The sequence below is a fragment of the Amblyomma maculatum genome, chromosome 1, assembly GCF_055883805.1.
Source record: "Amblyomma maculatum isolate TAMU_Amacu chromosome 1, ASM5588380v1, whole genome shotgun sequence".
NCBI classification, from domain to species: Eukaryota; Metazoa; Arthropoda; class Arachnida; order Ixodida; family Ixodidae; genus Amblyomma; species Amblyomma maculatum.
The window spans coordinates 158,609,072-158,624,632 of NC_139344.1; the positions used below are offsets into that span (position 1 = coordinate 158,609,072).

At 44.4% G+C, this 15,561-nt stretch overlaps 1 protein-coding gene across 2 annotated transcripts in view; it reads left to right on the top strand.

Annotated features, from left to right (window-relative positions):
* Nucleotides 1–15,561, top strand: part of Pcl (polycomb protein Pcl) — a 117,964-nt gene that overhangs the window by 22,039 nt on the left and 80,364 nt on the right. For both annotated transcript variants that reach the window (XM_084589446.1, XM_084589447.1), the window contains exons 5-6: nt 2,224–2,353; nt 14,328–14,468. In XM_084589446.1, the coding sequence (XP_084445572.1) occupies nt 2,224–2,353; nt 14,328–14,468 (271 nt within the window). The remainder of the gene's footprint in view (nt 1–2,223; nt 2,354–14,327; nt 14,469–15,561) is intronic.

The window sequence follows — 15,561 nt, forward strand, 5'->3', positions numbered from 1 at the left end:
TCGTTATTGTGGTAAGCGTATTCAGCTCTATCTGTCAAAGGGCGTCAGCCTCCCATACATCTAGGTTGAGGTTCGGGATAGAGTTTACACTTGAGATGGACGGCATTGTTGTATTCTTTGATGGTGGCACGAAGAAGTAGTCTTTGTAGTAAAGGTTACGGTAGTGCCTTATCTTTGTCTACACAAGGACAAAAATCTTGAAAATCATGCCAATCTGTTTTCTTGAGGTCCTTGCATCTTAATGACTCGCAATTATAGCTTTATTAAGGCAGTGACTTGGAAAGGTTCACTCTAGCTTCCTTTCTATAGCTTTTCTTCTCTATAGACATGCGTCATGTTTTAAACAAAGGTGGCGCTGCGATCGGCAGCAACATGGGGTGTAGGCAAAAACGTAGCGTGCCTACACAGCGCCATGCGACGCTACCTTCGAAACCAGTTCGCGCGTGCGAATATTCTGAAGCGTAAGCTTTGTTTGTGCTTAGAAATTCTGATGCCTGAAGAGTAGTTCAGCACTTTATCAGCCGATTACTTTTGGAATTATCTGGCGAAGAGCGCTGAATTTGCTTCCTTCTCCGTGGCTTCAGCAGCACGCAGCTACGGTGGGCGACTGTAGTGACTGAGTTAAATGAAAACTAGAAAGCGCAATGTATATAAAAAACGAACAGCCAACATTGTTCAACTCCCATGCCTACTGCTAATGCATGCAAGGACGACGAATGAATGACTGGAAGTGTGGTTTTCATATGACAACTCTTAATTGGCATTCTGATGCTCCAAGCACCTTCACTCTAAAGAATATATTACCAACAACTATAGTGAACTAGAAATCATATTTCTAGCTCAGTGTACCGGCAACTTAAGTCAGAATTTCACTGAATAAGAACTCAATCTTTTAGTTCTTTGTAACATATTCGCCTATAGTGTGCTCTGCCAATGTTTTATCCTGCTCGATAAAAAGACGTTTCACGTCTGTTTCATCGTACAGGCGTAGCCAAGGTCATTCACAGGTTAATAGATACATGAAGGCCTGTTAGAATGTTCTTTTTTTTTTTCTTTCTCTTTAGGAGAGGTGCACAAATGGAAATGCAACGTTCTCCACGATCGCTTGCAGCGAAATTTGCACAATCTGTTAAGCTTTTTTAATATACTCTGAAACTGTTTATTCAAAAATTCGTCATCTGATCTGCTTATTTTGCACCCCTCGTAGCCGATTACTCTTTGGGACATTAAATTGCATGCACCATATATACCATACTTAAATATGTATCCTGCTTGATCAGAGCTACGTTGTACATGGATATTTAATTCGCTCATCAAAATCTTAATGACCTTCAAAAAGAAAGTTTTGAGAAATGACGCTGTGTGACTTTGCCCAGATCCTAACAATGCTTACTTGCTTTCTATGGGGCCAGTGATGAAGAGTCACTCGTTGAAACTCGCGAAAGTGATATCAGAGAAAAGCTGCTTCACTAGTTCAGCTCTGTTTCGGCAATATTGCGCTGGAGTGACCGTTCAAACTAACAGCAGTTACCTTCACAGAAGCTTTTGTGTCCTTTTCTGTACGAATATAAGCACGGACACAAGTGAATGGAACTCGCAGGGCGGCGTCATAACTTGGTATATTATATACAACAAAATGTGCACGAGCTGCAGGCATTTGCTATTGCGCTATTCATCGTGCAGCCGAAAAGCAGTCACGACAATTAAGAGTTGCAAACGAACTGATGAAGTTTCAGTGCAGAATTGTGCAACGCACGTCAGCCGCGAAGGCAATCCGTCGCCGAAGGGTCTACTTGTGGCTCTCAACGCTGCTGCCCATCGCTCTCATATTTGTCCGACCGCAAGAAACGCGTGAAAACAGGTGCTATTTTCCTTTGTGTGCCTCGTGGCGCAACCAACCTCACCACAGCTTGCAGGAATATTGGGAATTATGTCCGAAAACACAAGCGGCACGCATCCGATGCAGACGACCCGAGCTTTTGCCTACACCACAAAAGTCACTCTTGTCGCTAGCGCCGCCGCATCTCCAATGACGTCACGGGCTGACGCTTCACTATAGCTAGTTTACTTGTGTGAAAGCAGAATTGTGGTGTTGGAGTAATGTCAGTTTGCTAGCAAAGGTAGATTGCAGTGTATTCCTTGGCAAATATGTATAAATGTTTTTGTGTAACTTCATTCTTTTCTTGCATAAATTTATTACTACAGTATTATTTCATTACACAGCCCAGCGGTAATTCCCTTGGAAGCTCTGGTGAACATGCGGCGTCTGGAAAGATGCGTCTCAATGGCAACATATTTCATGGTGACCAACAAGAAAAAGTAGTCAATGGGAGGTGCCGCACTCCTCATTCAGGTCAGTTTATTCAACAGTTTTCTCTCCCAGTTTGATTCCCTCTCAGACTCTGTAGCTTTGATGTTTAGTTGCAAAGCACTAATTTACAGGTTCAGTCCCTGCTATGGTGGCTAGAGGGAGCAGGTGTGCACATCGCAGCGCCGGGGATGGTGCCACAAATTCATGACGAGGCAGTGGCACTGCTGTTGGCCTTTGGAGTACCAGCAAGGCTCTGCTGCGGGAATTTTGTTCTGTTGTACTAGACATACTACACTAGCTGTGTAATATGCTCTCTTGCCTTGCGGCATTTTGTGACATCTAATATGTGTACCCTAAAATGATAATCTAGTCTCTACCAAAATGGTAATCCAGTCTCTTCCAACCTAGGGCGGCCGCCAAATACCATAAAAACCCGCATATAATATCAGGTTTTATATCGGATTTCTGCCTCGTACTGTATGCCTAATTTCGCAGGTATCGCCTCGTTATTAATCAGCGCTGTCAGCAGCTGACTTTCAGGCAGAGGAGGCGCTGTCTAGTGCTGGCGTCAGCTGACTGTTTCGATTGTTTCACCACACTGACCCCATGATCCTAGCGACCACGGTGTCCGTGATGCACACGCGACCAGGAGGAGGTCGATCGCACCTTACGACACGGGGAAAGGATCACTCGGCTTGTTGCACGAGTCTCTCACGGGCCTCTCCAGCCATGCTGGCTACGTCCTACAGCCGAATTGTAGTTGCTTCACCAGCATTGCCAAGGAGCGCGGCAGTCGCGTCTTTGAGAAATGTGAGATACTGAAGGCGTTTAGAGATATGAGAAAGATGTCTTTAGCAAGTGACTCTTGGCTAACGATACACCGGACGACGGCGATCTCGAAAATCCAGAATTCGAAAGCACTCACGGGGCGCACACGCCACTCACAGTGCTAGATGCGAAGAGGTGCGAGCGCGTCGCATGCGCTGCCGTCCCATGTCCAAGCTGAAAGCGGCCTACTGGTTTTAGAACAAATTTATAGCCATGCGGCTTCCGTGATTGTCGGGGCAAATGTGAGCTACTCTTCTCATGGTGCATGAAATTATTCCATCTAGCGTGTCTGCGCAAGAAGGGGAGCGAACCAGCACTGGCGCAGGAAGGTGCGTGGCAATGTTCGTGACACCTGACGTGGAGTGCCTGAGTGACGCGAAAGTGTGGAGCGTGTACGCCTCGTGGGGTTACTGCGAAATGTGGTGCAAATAACTATTTTTACTGATCTTTCCTCACTCGCATTATACAGTCGATCCTGGATATATCGAATTATTGCCTATATATGAACAGTTGAAAAAATTCCCTTGGGAACCCCATGCAAAAGTACAGCGCTATTGTTCGCATGTGTAGAATTCCCGTTCACCGGCATATCGATATATCGAATTCCGTGCTGCACCGCGCCGCGGAAAGTGTATTTCTCCCATCATACCCCACCCCTGCAAGTGCGCTTCACCTCACGAAGCTCTTGCGATGCTCCCGCGATATCTCGTGTGCCGCCCCTCAGTTGGAGAAATGGTCGGGTGGGTAAAACGCGCGTAACGAGGAGCACTTGAAGTGCAATTTGGTTTGAAAGGGAAGTGAGAAGGGAAAACCACACTGACCGCAGGTGCTCGTTTCCTTTGTGCTGGTTGGCTGACACCGCTGGCGCAGCGAGACGAAAGAGGTCAGTGTAGCTTGGTCTTGTGGTAGTGCAGAGCAGTGCGTCTTTCGATTCGCTTTGTTCTTTTTCTTCATGAGGCCAACGCGAAGGCTTGAGACTAGTGTGGTGTAGTGCGTTTTTGTAACGAGAGCTACATTACCTGCAGTCTTGCCGTTTCGCTTGGTGCTCGCTTTGCCAGTTCTGCGCATGCGTGAGGAGCCGAGTGACGTCAGAGCTGTGCAGCTGGTGCGCCGTGTCGACCGCGAGGAGACGCCGCTCCGGAGTCACCAAGATGTAGAGACGCCCAAACAAAGAGAAGAATGCTTTGCCAAGCAAGGACGCCAAGATGCAGAGCGTAATAATAATAATAATAAATCGGTTCACAGGAAAGGAAAAGCGCAGTATCTGTCACACTTGCTCTGTGGACACCTGACCCACGCTGTAAAGGAAGGGAGGAAGGTGGGAGAAAAAGATGAGTCGGTAGTGGATGGCTACAGAGTAATTTCGACCACCTGGGGATCTTTAACGTGCACTGACATCGCACAGCACACGGACGCCTCTCCATTTCGCCTCCATCAAAATGCAGCCGCTGGCATAGCGTAAAAAGCGGCACATAGGAGCAGCAAAGAGAGAATGAGCGTAAGAAGGCTAAAGGCTGATTCACACTGGCGACTCGTGGAAGTCGACTCGCGAATTGCACCAATTGGCACTGAGTGTTCACACCGGCGTGCGACTCTCTTCACGACAACCCTCTCTCGAACGAGATTTGAGCGAAGAGCCGACTTTCTTGCCTTTTCAGTCTCTGATGCCACGCTCAGGGTAGATCATTTTGGAATCCTTTCAGGTATGAAAATGTGTAATTATCAGCGAGGAAGAAGATCTTATGGTTATGCCAATGTTTAGTGGTAGGCTTCGTTCTCACAGTGATCGTTGACATGTGTGCCCTACAAATGCATGCGCAGCAAGTCGTGCACATGCGCTCATTCACTCTTGAATTTTCCCACCCTAGGAAGGAGGCAGAAGCGCCGCGGATTGGCTGAGGAGTTCTGCGGCTTGAAGTCGCGTCGCAAGAAATCAGTCAGCGAGCGACTTCCCCAAATGGGTCGCTGGTGGCTCGGTCGTCATGGCGTTCAGAATCCCTCTCGACAGCCAGAGTACGATCCTCAAGAACAAAGTCGATGTTAAGCTGCAGGCAGTGCAGTCCAGTCACCCTGGATGTGTGGTGTCGTGTGCGTGTCCCAACTTTTGACAAGGTTGTGAAGGCATTTTACGCCTGGCTTTTGGAGACACGTGCTAAGAACATACCTGTTGACAGCCCTAGTGCTCATGAAGAAGGCTAAATGGTTTGTTGTGGCCTTGGAGAAGAAAGCTTCACTGGTGCACTGGTTGGCAGCAGCAATTTAAGAGTCTCTACAGCATCGTCAGAAAGACCATTTCGGGCGAATTCAGTGCAGATGAGACTGTACTGTTTTAGCAAATGCTGCCAAACAAGACTGTGCACCTGAAGGGCACTGCATGGCATGGTGGAAAGAACATTAAAGTGTGCGTATTGATTTTGCTTGCGGCAAATATGGATGGGTCATGCAAACTACGGCCTTTTGTTATCGGAAAGAGCAGGTCGCCATGCTTCCTAAAAAACGCGAAAGGCCTCTCAGTTCGATACGCGTCCAATAAGAAAGCTTGGATGACACTTGATTTTTTTCGTCAAGTGGCTCCAGGCGTGGGATACCGAACTGGAGAAGTCTGGCCGCATATTTTGTCTTCTTCTTGACAGTTATCCAGCCCATCATGTCTTCTGTCCGTTAAAGCAGATCACCCTCAAGTTTTTGCCGCCAAACAGAACAGCAAAACATTGTGTCGACCAAGACATTGTGAAAGCGTGTAAGGTTTGGTACTGACGACTGGTGCAGAGGCTCCTAATCAACCTTCTATTGGGAATCGAACTCCTCGAACTCCTGAATGCCTCCTCGGAGGCATTCAAATGCTGGTTGGTGCTTGGAACAATGTGAAGAAAAGCACAATTGTGAACTGCTTCCGCAAAGCAAGCTTTTTGGTGGCTGCAGACAATGGGTGTCTTGACAGTGAGGACTATGACGCTGGATGCCTGGACAGGGAATTTCGCGAGCTCTCGGCATTTCCAGAAGCCATCCCAGGAGGTGTTACAGCACGCGATTTCACGCAAGCTGTACCAGATTGCTCTGACGCGGAGATTGTGGCTGACATCATCAGCGCCGAGGACGCAGACTCGAGCAAGCGATGAAGATTCTGACGAAGAGGTCCACCCACCATGCACTGCAGCTGAACTTGCATCAGCTTTCAGTGTCATTCGCCGCGGTTGTGGCACATTGGAAAGAGCTGTCCTTTCTCATTTGGACATTGTCAGCAAGCTTGAGGACAGCTTAATGAACTTGATGATAGTGCAGAAGAAGCAAGCTAAAGTCTTCCGAAATAAAGTGCTCTGGTCATCGCGCTGTGTCTTCATTTTTTACGCGCCTGAGAGGCACAAATCAATAAGTTCCCATTAGTCACGACATCGGGAAACTGCCTTCAGATGTGTAGAGTCGGATATATCAAACTCAATCCCATTAGAGTTTGATATATCCGGGATGGACTGTATGTAGATGAGAATTGTTTTTTTATCCCAAAATTATACCTCTGTTATATGCGGGTTCGTATTATGCACTGGTTTTTACGGTTACCCCGACAGTGACCATTGTGTAGGTCGTTGTGCAGTAACTTAGTGCGCAGTTAAAGACTGTCGTAATGCTACAGCGCAAAGAACAGCAATAGCTTGCGCTACGTCTTTTAAATAATAATTATGACACTTCAACCTTCCGAGGTTTGTGGCAGGCTGCTTGTTTTGTTTCCCCCGCCGGGGTGGCGCAGTGGTTACGGCGCTCGACTACTGTTCCCAAAGACGCGGGATCGAATCCCGGCCTCGGCGGCAGCTTTTCGATGGCAAGGCGCCCGTGTGCTGTGCAATGTCAGTGCACGTTAAAGAACCCCAGGTGGTCGAAATTACCGGAGTCCTCCACTACGGCGTCTCTCATAGCCTGAGTTGCTTTGGGACGTTAAACCCCACAAACCAACCAACCACGCTGCTTGTTTTGTTCATATTTACCTCAGATTGACGCTGTCTAGACATTCCAGGAAACATTGTGCAATTCAGTGTATGGGCGATATAATCTGACAAATTTGGTTAATCAAGTTAGTTCTGCGGTTAACAAAGCGTCAGGTTAACAAGGGATACAAGGATCAAGATACGAGCACTCTGGTAGAAATGGGTAGAAAAGCGAAGGAAGGTGGGCGAAAGGAATCTTAATTGGCCCATCCCCCTCTGTGGGAATGTTGGTGTGTGCGAACGAACGGAAAAATACAAAATCGAGGAACCATTTGTGTGAAAGCTTGGAGAAAGCAATCTAGTAACTGCAACCAGCAGTAATGCGAAAGGGACCTGAAGTAACACATAATTGGATGTCATTTTAAATAAGGTTATAAAACCCCTTACGAAATATTCAAGGTCTTAGCTCTTGGCCATTTAAGCAATATTCCTGTGCCAGTGAGTATAATTCATCTGTCACACTGCAACGCAAGACAGTTTCCCCTCCACTTACCACAATTCAGTGTAGCATATTGGTCATACAAATCAATTTAAGTCGTACTCTGTAAATTAATTCCTGAAATGTGTATTATTCGAGTAGTTTATCCTAATTAGTCTTCACATAAACTGCCAGAAGATTGTGTTATGCCTGAGCTTCCCGCAATTTTGGGAAGTTTTTTTGGCACACACAATATACTGGACGGTAACAGTAAAGTTTTGGAGGTTTCCTTTGGGCTCTGCCTGACTTCATGGTCTATGAATTTCCTCTGTAACACTAGAAATTAAAGTTTGATATCCTTAATTCCTTCATTCAGTCAACCTGAGAGCTAGTTGAGAGTCCTTTGTATTATAATGGGAAGAGGATTGTTGGACCATTTTTTCGATTAATGTGAAAACGACCTGAATTCTTTTCTTCTACGAGGAGCAATCTTCTTGAAAATACTGGAGTCTAACAATATTCATGAAATTCGGGATCTCACTTTTACAAAAATTTACAAAGAAGGTTTCAGTTCGCATTAAGGAACTAGATACTTGTGCACTATGCACTGCCTGCATAGGGAGCAGATAGAGGGCCGCTGGGCTGCCACACAATGCCGGCACGATTGCCGGTTGCACACCATGTGCAGTTTATGGCAACGCGCATCCCTCAGATCGCTGCCGGATCACCTGTCACACTGTACACACAAGCAGCAGTTTTGGCTCGTGGCCATAAAGATTGGTGATGATGCGATCTCCTGTCATGCTGTACATGCTACAAAAAGCTTGCTGTGCTGCGCTTCTCGCTAATCGCCGATGTCATGCTATGCACTGTGAGCAGTTTGTGGCGACACACGGCCTGCACAGTGTTTACTCAGCGATCGCAGGTTGCACTGTATGCACTGGCAGTAGTTTGCAGCATCATGCAGCTTGTACATTGACAATGTCTTGATCTCCTGTTGTGCTGTATGTGTAGGAAGCAATTTGCAGTGCCACGCAGCCTGCACATCATCAACATTGCGGTTTTCTGTTGCGCTGTACACACCTCGAGATATTTGCGGCAGTGCACGCCCATAAATAAATCGCCTCTGCCATAAATAGGCCTGTGTGAATGCCTTTCCCATGCTTCCGCATATAGATATTTGTTCGTTTTGATGATGCAAATTATTTTGCAACCCTGTGAGATTCATGTTACCGAGATTCAACTGTAGTGGCCTAATTTGTTGTTCATAAGCAGTGCCTAGGGCTGCTGCCGGGCACATACAGCATTGACTGACAGACTAGGTCACACTGACAAGCAATGACGCTTCCTTCTGTGTGTATCCTGAGATGTAAGTTGTTGATATATCAGGTTACAGGTGTCAAAAATATATTTAAAGATCATTTGCAATCTCTAAAACTAGTGAATTCATTTTCCACAATCGCTGACAACTCGCACACAAACCGTGATGTCTTGCGAGGGCTACGCGTTGCAGAGGAGGCCAGTATTGACTGAAATTCACTGTTAACTGCTGGTGAGCATTGAAGTACAAACAGTAGAGTGTAGTTTCTTATTTCACATGTTTGAAATAGAGGTAAAGTAAAGACAGCAGTAGCCGGACAGATTATCATCTCATTGGCAGTAAGGCTTCGTGTAATCGCCAATGTTGGTGTCAGCAGCATTACCTGTTTATAAGCCCACTGTTGTAATGCTTGGCTAACAGCATGTATCGCCATTCATAGTATGCCATGTTACTATGGTGATGTCACTATATTCTGACATTGTTCCAAAGTTTATACATCATTTACTAGTTATCGGCCTTGATCATGTGAAAGAGCATTTAGGAGTCTTTGGAGCTGAATTCAGATATATTTTCGATGTTTTGTTACTTTGTGGCACACTGTAATTAGAGGGGCTGCCCACTGACTAAAGAATGTGTTGAGATTATGGTAAAAATGACAGAGTTAGCTGTGAAGTGGAAAGATTGAACACTGGAACATCCAAAAAATAGGGATTTTTAATATTGCAGTGTCTGTGCAGAAGTGCTTTCAAGGGCCTTGAGAGTGGTGAAATTTATATGGGATCCTTGAATATTCTTGGATATTGATATGCTAAAGGAGAAGGTTATGAAAGAATGCTGTTGTCCTCTATAATTCTTTGCTTCACATAATTTCTTGTGGTGTTGAGAACTTCACCAGAGCTCCATCGCCGTAGCTTTGGTTGCCTTCTCTTTGGCAAGTGTTGCACACAGGGTGTCTAGCAACTAGGAAAACCGGGAATGGTCGGAAATTTCATGCACTGGGAAACATAAGGGAAATGTCAGGGAAACCATCAAAAATTTCGCCAAGTCAGGGAAAATGGCACAATATATTCTGCAGTCCATTTCAGTTTTAAGCTTGCGCACAGCAAGTATGTTATTCATGCAGTTTTTGTGCTGAGCAAGCGGCTGCGGTCGCAAGGCGAGGCGCAGTATGTATTACTTTGACACCAGCGCGTGGCTGAGCTGCCGCAATAGAAGAAACAATACGCACGTGAGTTGGGTACTCAATAAAATATGCGGAAGCGCTGGGAGAGTAGTATGTGTCAGAAACCAGGAATAATTGCAGGCAGCAGCCAGCGCGAACGTAATAGGTGAGCTGAGCTACAGCTGAGGTCTGTTGTGACACTCCAGCGGTTGACCACTAATGTCTTCGCGATCTCGCCGCAGGTTCCGCGCTTTGTGTGCGCAATAAAATTGCTTAACACTTTCATGTCCACAATCACAAACTCTGTACCGGCATCGCATTCCGCGCTAACGTCGAGATGAAACTCTCGTTGGGTCGCGGACTTTCCTGACAGAACGACAATGCGCTGGCTCCGCCATAGTAGTACCATGATCTGGGATGCAATTCGCGCTGCAATATGAACCCGCGGTGTTGTCATCGGGCAACATGGTTGATGTTCCCCTGCAAATCTACAGCGGCACCGGCTGTAACTCAGGTCCCGACGGCAGGCTTGTGGCTTGCGACTTCTGGTTTTTGTCCCATGCCTGTTTCTTGTGGCTTCCAAAGGCTTGTTTGCGTGCACAGTTACAATCTACTATTTTCCGGCATCTCGATCGCAAGGAAAAACTGCGCAAAGCGGTGCATTGAAAAACACGAGCGCAAACAGAGACGCGCATGAAGGGGCGGCCACGGCGGTGAACGCAAAACAGCAAGAAAAAAAATGATGCGCCGCTCACGCCAGTCAGTAGGAGACGCGGAACTGCGCACTTTTCAAGCGCGCCGCGTGATAGCTAATCAGAACATAAACGGCCTTTGGAAAACTGGCGCACGCAGTCAGTCCGCTTGAGTGGAGCCATTTTGAGATAGCGCAAATTGTGCACAAAGAAAACGGCTTTAAACCAAGCCCAAGACGGCGTCGAGCGGCCAGCTGCAACACCCGTGGTGCACGCAGGAATTTCGAACAAAATTTCTCTTTTCGGGGGGCATTTCGGGGATGCCGTGACGGTTTGAAAGCCGATTTTATCACATTTCCTGACCGAATTCAGCCTTAATAATTTGAGTGCAGGTGCTTGAAAGGATAATACGTTCCGAAAATGAGTGTCTCAAAATCGATTTTTTAGCATTTTTGTTCGTTCTATGACTCGCGTCTCCCCTTAACTCTACGGCTGTTGTCCTTAAGAATTTTCGCTACTGCAAGTCTTCAACTAATTTTATTTTCTAGCTGATTGTGCATTTATCAACAATCTGAAAGTTTGCAACTTAGACACAGTTTCCTTTAATGGCCGCGGTTGCCGCCGCTATTGTACACCTAGGCATTGCCGGTCTTGGGGGAAAGAGAAGCGTATTCTCCTTCTAGACCATATACACCGGACTTTTGACCAATTAAAACCGCCGTTTTTGATACATGGGGCATATAGGAAATTTCGCAACTGGTAGTATCGAAGAGCTCTCTGGCATCAGTGCACTTTTGATTTTTAGTATATTTGCTACGTTTTTAGCCACTATTAACACTAATAACTGCCTTTCACTATTGTAAATTGCAGAATATGTTTAATAAATAGCTTTTTGTTAGGAATTATTGGTCTATGCTCATTATCATTAGCAGCTACATTTTTGAGCCTCTTCTGTCAGGGAATTTGACCTGAAATAATCAGGGAAAACCTGGGAAAATCAGGGATTTTGAAGATAGTGGTTTGCTAGACACCCTGTGCACAGAAGCAGAATAGTACTTTCCAGCGTGCACATGACACCGCATGAGGCTAGGCTACCATGGCTTGCACCATGAGCAGGGCTTGGGCACAGTGCAAAAGAAGACACATTTGTGAAGATGACTGGGTACAGCATCCAGCATGCCCCAAGCATAGGGCGCCTGCTTAGTTGCAATGCAAATTCAATGGTCATTCCCTTTAATTTTTTTCTACAGCTAATAGCTGTGGTTGTAGTAGTGTTGTGGTCAGGATATTAGTTTTTATTGCACATACCTCTTATTTTTTGGTGCAGTACTACCAGAAATTTTATTAAAACTTTGAGGCTTATGTCGTGAAGAATATTTTATAAGGGATAGCTTTTTTAATGCATTTCCTAGATAGCGGCTGAACTGTACTTACAGGTAATTCATTACTAACATCACGATTTCCCCACAAATGTAAGGTTTTAAGGGTTTATATATTTCTTCTTTCCTTTTAAAGAAATGCCCCACCCAAGTGGCTCAGTGGCTACGGCGCTCGACTGTTGTTCCCAGGGATGCGGGATCGAATCTTGGTCTGTGAAGCTTGTGAAGCTTTTTGAGTTTTTATTGCACATACCTCTTATTTTTTGGTGCAGTACTACCAGAAATTCTATTAAAACTTTGAAGGTTATGTCGTGAAGCATATTTTATAAGGGATAGCTATTTTAAGCATTTCCTAGATAGCGGCTGAACTGTACTTACAGGTAATTCATTACTAACATCACATGATTTCCCCACAAATATAAGGTTTTAAGGGTTTATATATTTCTTCTTTCTTTTTAAATAAATGCCCCACCCGGGTGGCGCAGTGGCTACGGCGCTCAACTATTGTTCCCAGGGATGCGGGATCGAATCCCGGTCTATGAAGCTTTTGCTGAATACCATGTTTAACTATTCTAAACCTCTGCTTTTTCTTTTTTTTCTTCTTCTTTTAGTGGGGAGTTGTGGAATAAGGAGGCTTTCACATGACAGCAGTGCTACTTTGGTACCCCAATATATGTCTCTGAGAAAAAAATCTGCCTCTTTCTGGAGCTCTTTCCCTGATGAGGCTTTTCATGTTCATTTGACGCGAGATACACATCAGCAGCTGGTCACTTGATGACTTTTTTTTAAGGCCTGCAAATAAAGTTGAGTTAAATGGTACCGTGGTGCAAACATTGCAGCCAGTTGTTTTTGAAGATTATCTAAAATTTTCGTATGGACACTTTGTCCCTGAAGCCAATAATTTAAAGGGTAGCTGATTAGTATTTTTTAACTTTAAATGTAAAAATATGCTGCAGGTAAGGCTGCAATACTCTTATTATCTGTTTCTTTTACTGGCCTATGAAGCTGCATCTTATTTAAAAGCCTGGTTACATTTAGCTGAGACACCCTCTACAGAATAATGACATACATGTCCATGAGGAGAGTGGCTTGGCTAGGGTTTGAACACTCATCATTGTCCACCATAAATGCCAAATCGGGCTTATATGGTCTCTTTATTGCTGAGTCATTGTAGGTCAACCTTTACGGGCTTGCTAGCCAAGTATGAAATTTTAAGTTCTGGACAGAGCTTTTCATTGCTATCTATTATTATGTTGAAGGTTGACATGCTGGACCTGAATGAAAAATTGAAAGGGGTGAACATAGGCATTTATGCATGTGGAACAGTACATGCTTACTGCTATGAGAGGCTGCTGACAATAAATTTGTTTTGTACTCTTTTGTTAACAAGTACTGCAAAGATTGAAAATAACTAACTTTTTTTTTTTAATATATGAGTGTGAGAGGTTGACCTCTATCTTAAGTCATTGGTATAAAGTAAGGGAATCGCAGTAATTTTTGGCTGAACGCGGTAGCCTTCATCACCATTTTCATCATCAAGACTGGGCTGTGGCGTTGTGACATGATGGCTACACTAATAAATGGCTTAATAAGCTATTTAGAAATCAACTACGTATGATGAACAAATGTGGGGTGGCAACTAGACCACCATGTCGGCTGGGCGCAGTATCTGTCTCTGCCGATCGTTTGGGGCTGTGTGTGGTTAGCATGGAAGTCTCTCTCCAGAGAGATTGTGCTGAAATATTTTTGTAAATGTAGCATCAGCAATGCATTTTACGGCACTGAGGATGATGCATCTAGTAAGACATGGGAAGCGAGTACTGCTTGTCAGCAGACTTTATTTTGGATGGCGCCAAGTAACATTTGTGCATTTCGCGGCTTTCTGGATCTAATGTACTATTGCATACAAGCATCATTTAAAGGCACATGAAAATAGTGTCATTGGTGTGCAGAGCCAGTTAAATTGCATTTGTTTCAAGGTAATGTTTTTTTTTTTTTTTTTTTTTTTTCAGTAGGTTTGCCATTCATTGATATTTTTTATTTTTTTAGAACTTGTGTGGTTGAGGTAGGCCAATCTATAGCCCAGTCTGACTAGTACGTCTTTGATACATGAGCTCTAGGGCTTTAACTTTCAGAATTCAGATCCCCAGTTTCAGTTTATTTTTTAAAAATATACAGTTGTTATTATGCTTAATATTTCTCGTTAATTTTTGGAGCAATCTTTTCTCTTTTGTAGATTCTGGGGCCAAGCGTAGCATTGACCTAAGTTCTGATGAGGAATCTGAGTGTGAAGACAATGATCTGGTCTGCAGTGTCTGTAATATGGGGGAATCTGAACCTCCGAATGAGATTGTCATCTGTGACACTTGCAACAAAGGTAGGCTATCAACAGTTTGCATTTTCCGTTTGGTAATAAAGAGCCTTTTATGCATTACACTCTTTTCTCTGCTTTAACCTACTGGTTTTGAAGCAAACTTGGCTAATGGAGGCATAAGTGCCTGAAACTTGATAACTTTGCTACAGAACCACAAGCTTTTGGTTTTGCTTTCTTTTAGATGAAGGTTCTTTTGCAGTAGGAATGCATCCCTTCTGGAAGGCCTCCTAGGATGGAATGCATTCTTTCAGCAACTTATTGTAATGTGAATACCTCACCTTCAGTGTCTCTGTTAAGGTTTGCATGGCCTTTGTACCACTACAGTTGTCACTTTGACATAAACAACATTGGTACTCAATGTGAGCTTCTTATTTTACCACTGACAGTATGCTAGTAACTGGGTTCATTTGTGGAAGACGAAAAAGAAAATCCTGAAACAGCATTGAAATCTTGATATTTTTTGCAAGAGAAATCTGAACATTTATCGCACTTGGTGCTTGTAGGTTTACATATTTGTTCAATGGCATTAGCCTGTTTCTTTATACACATGTTTGCTGTGCTTACTCTCTTTAATTTACTCAATTTTTGTGTACCGGCATTTCATAGTTGAAAGTGGTGCACAGATTTCCGATACAGATTTCTCAATAAAATCACAGTGCATTGAACCAAAAAAAAAAAAAATGTTCTCTCCCCAGTTTTTTTTTTTTTTTCGACAGTTCTGATTTGTGCCTTATCAGCCACATTTCATTGTCTGTATTGGTATGCCTGGTGTCCCCAGTAGCGCTAGTACATTATTTCCTAAGCTAGGAATGTGTCTTGTGAAGGCTCCATTGCCTTTTCCTTGCTGATAGGTCAATGTAAGGTGCTTTATGTAATCAATACTCACGCTAGATTTGTCAGAGCACTTGTACATTAAATGTTGTTAGCCTTTCACTGGATTGGTACAAAGTGCTTCATTGGAAGTATAGCAACTAGCAGAATTCTCGAGCAAGTTTTATGCGGAAGCTGGCCAGACTGGAAGCTTAGCATCATTTTCATGTGCTATCAGCAGCAAAAGTTTACAGGATAGGCCTTCTCTAAAAAAAATCTATTAGAG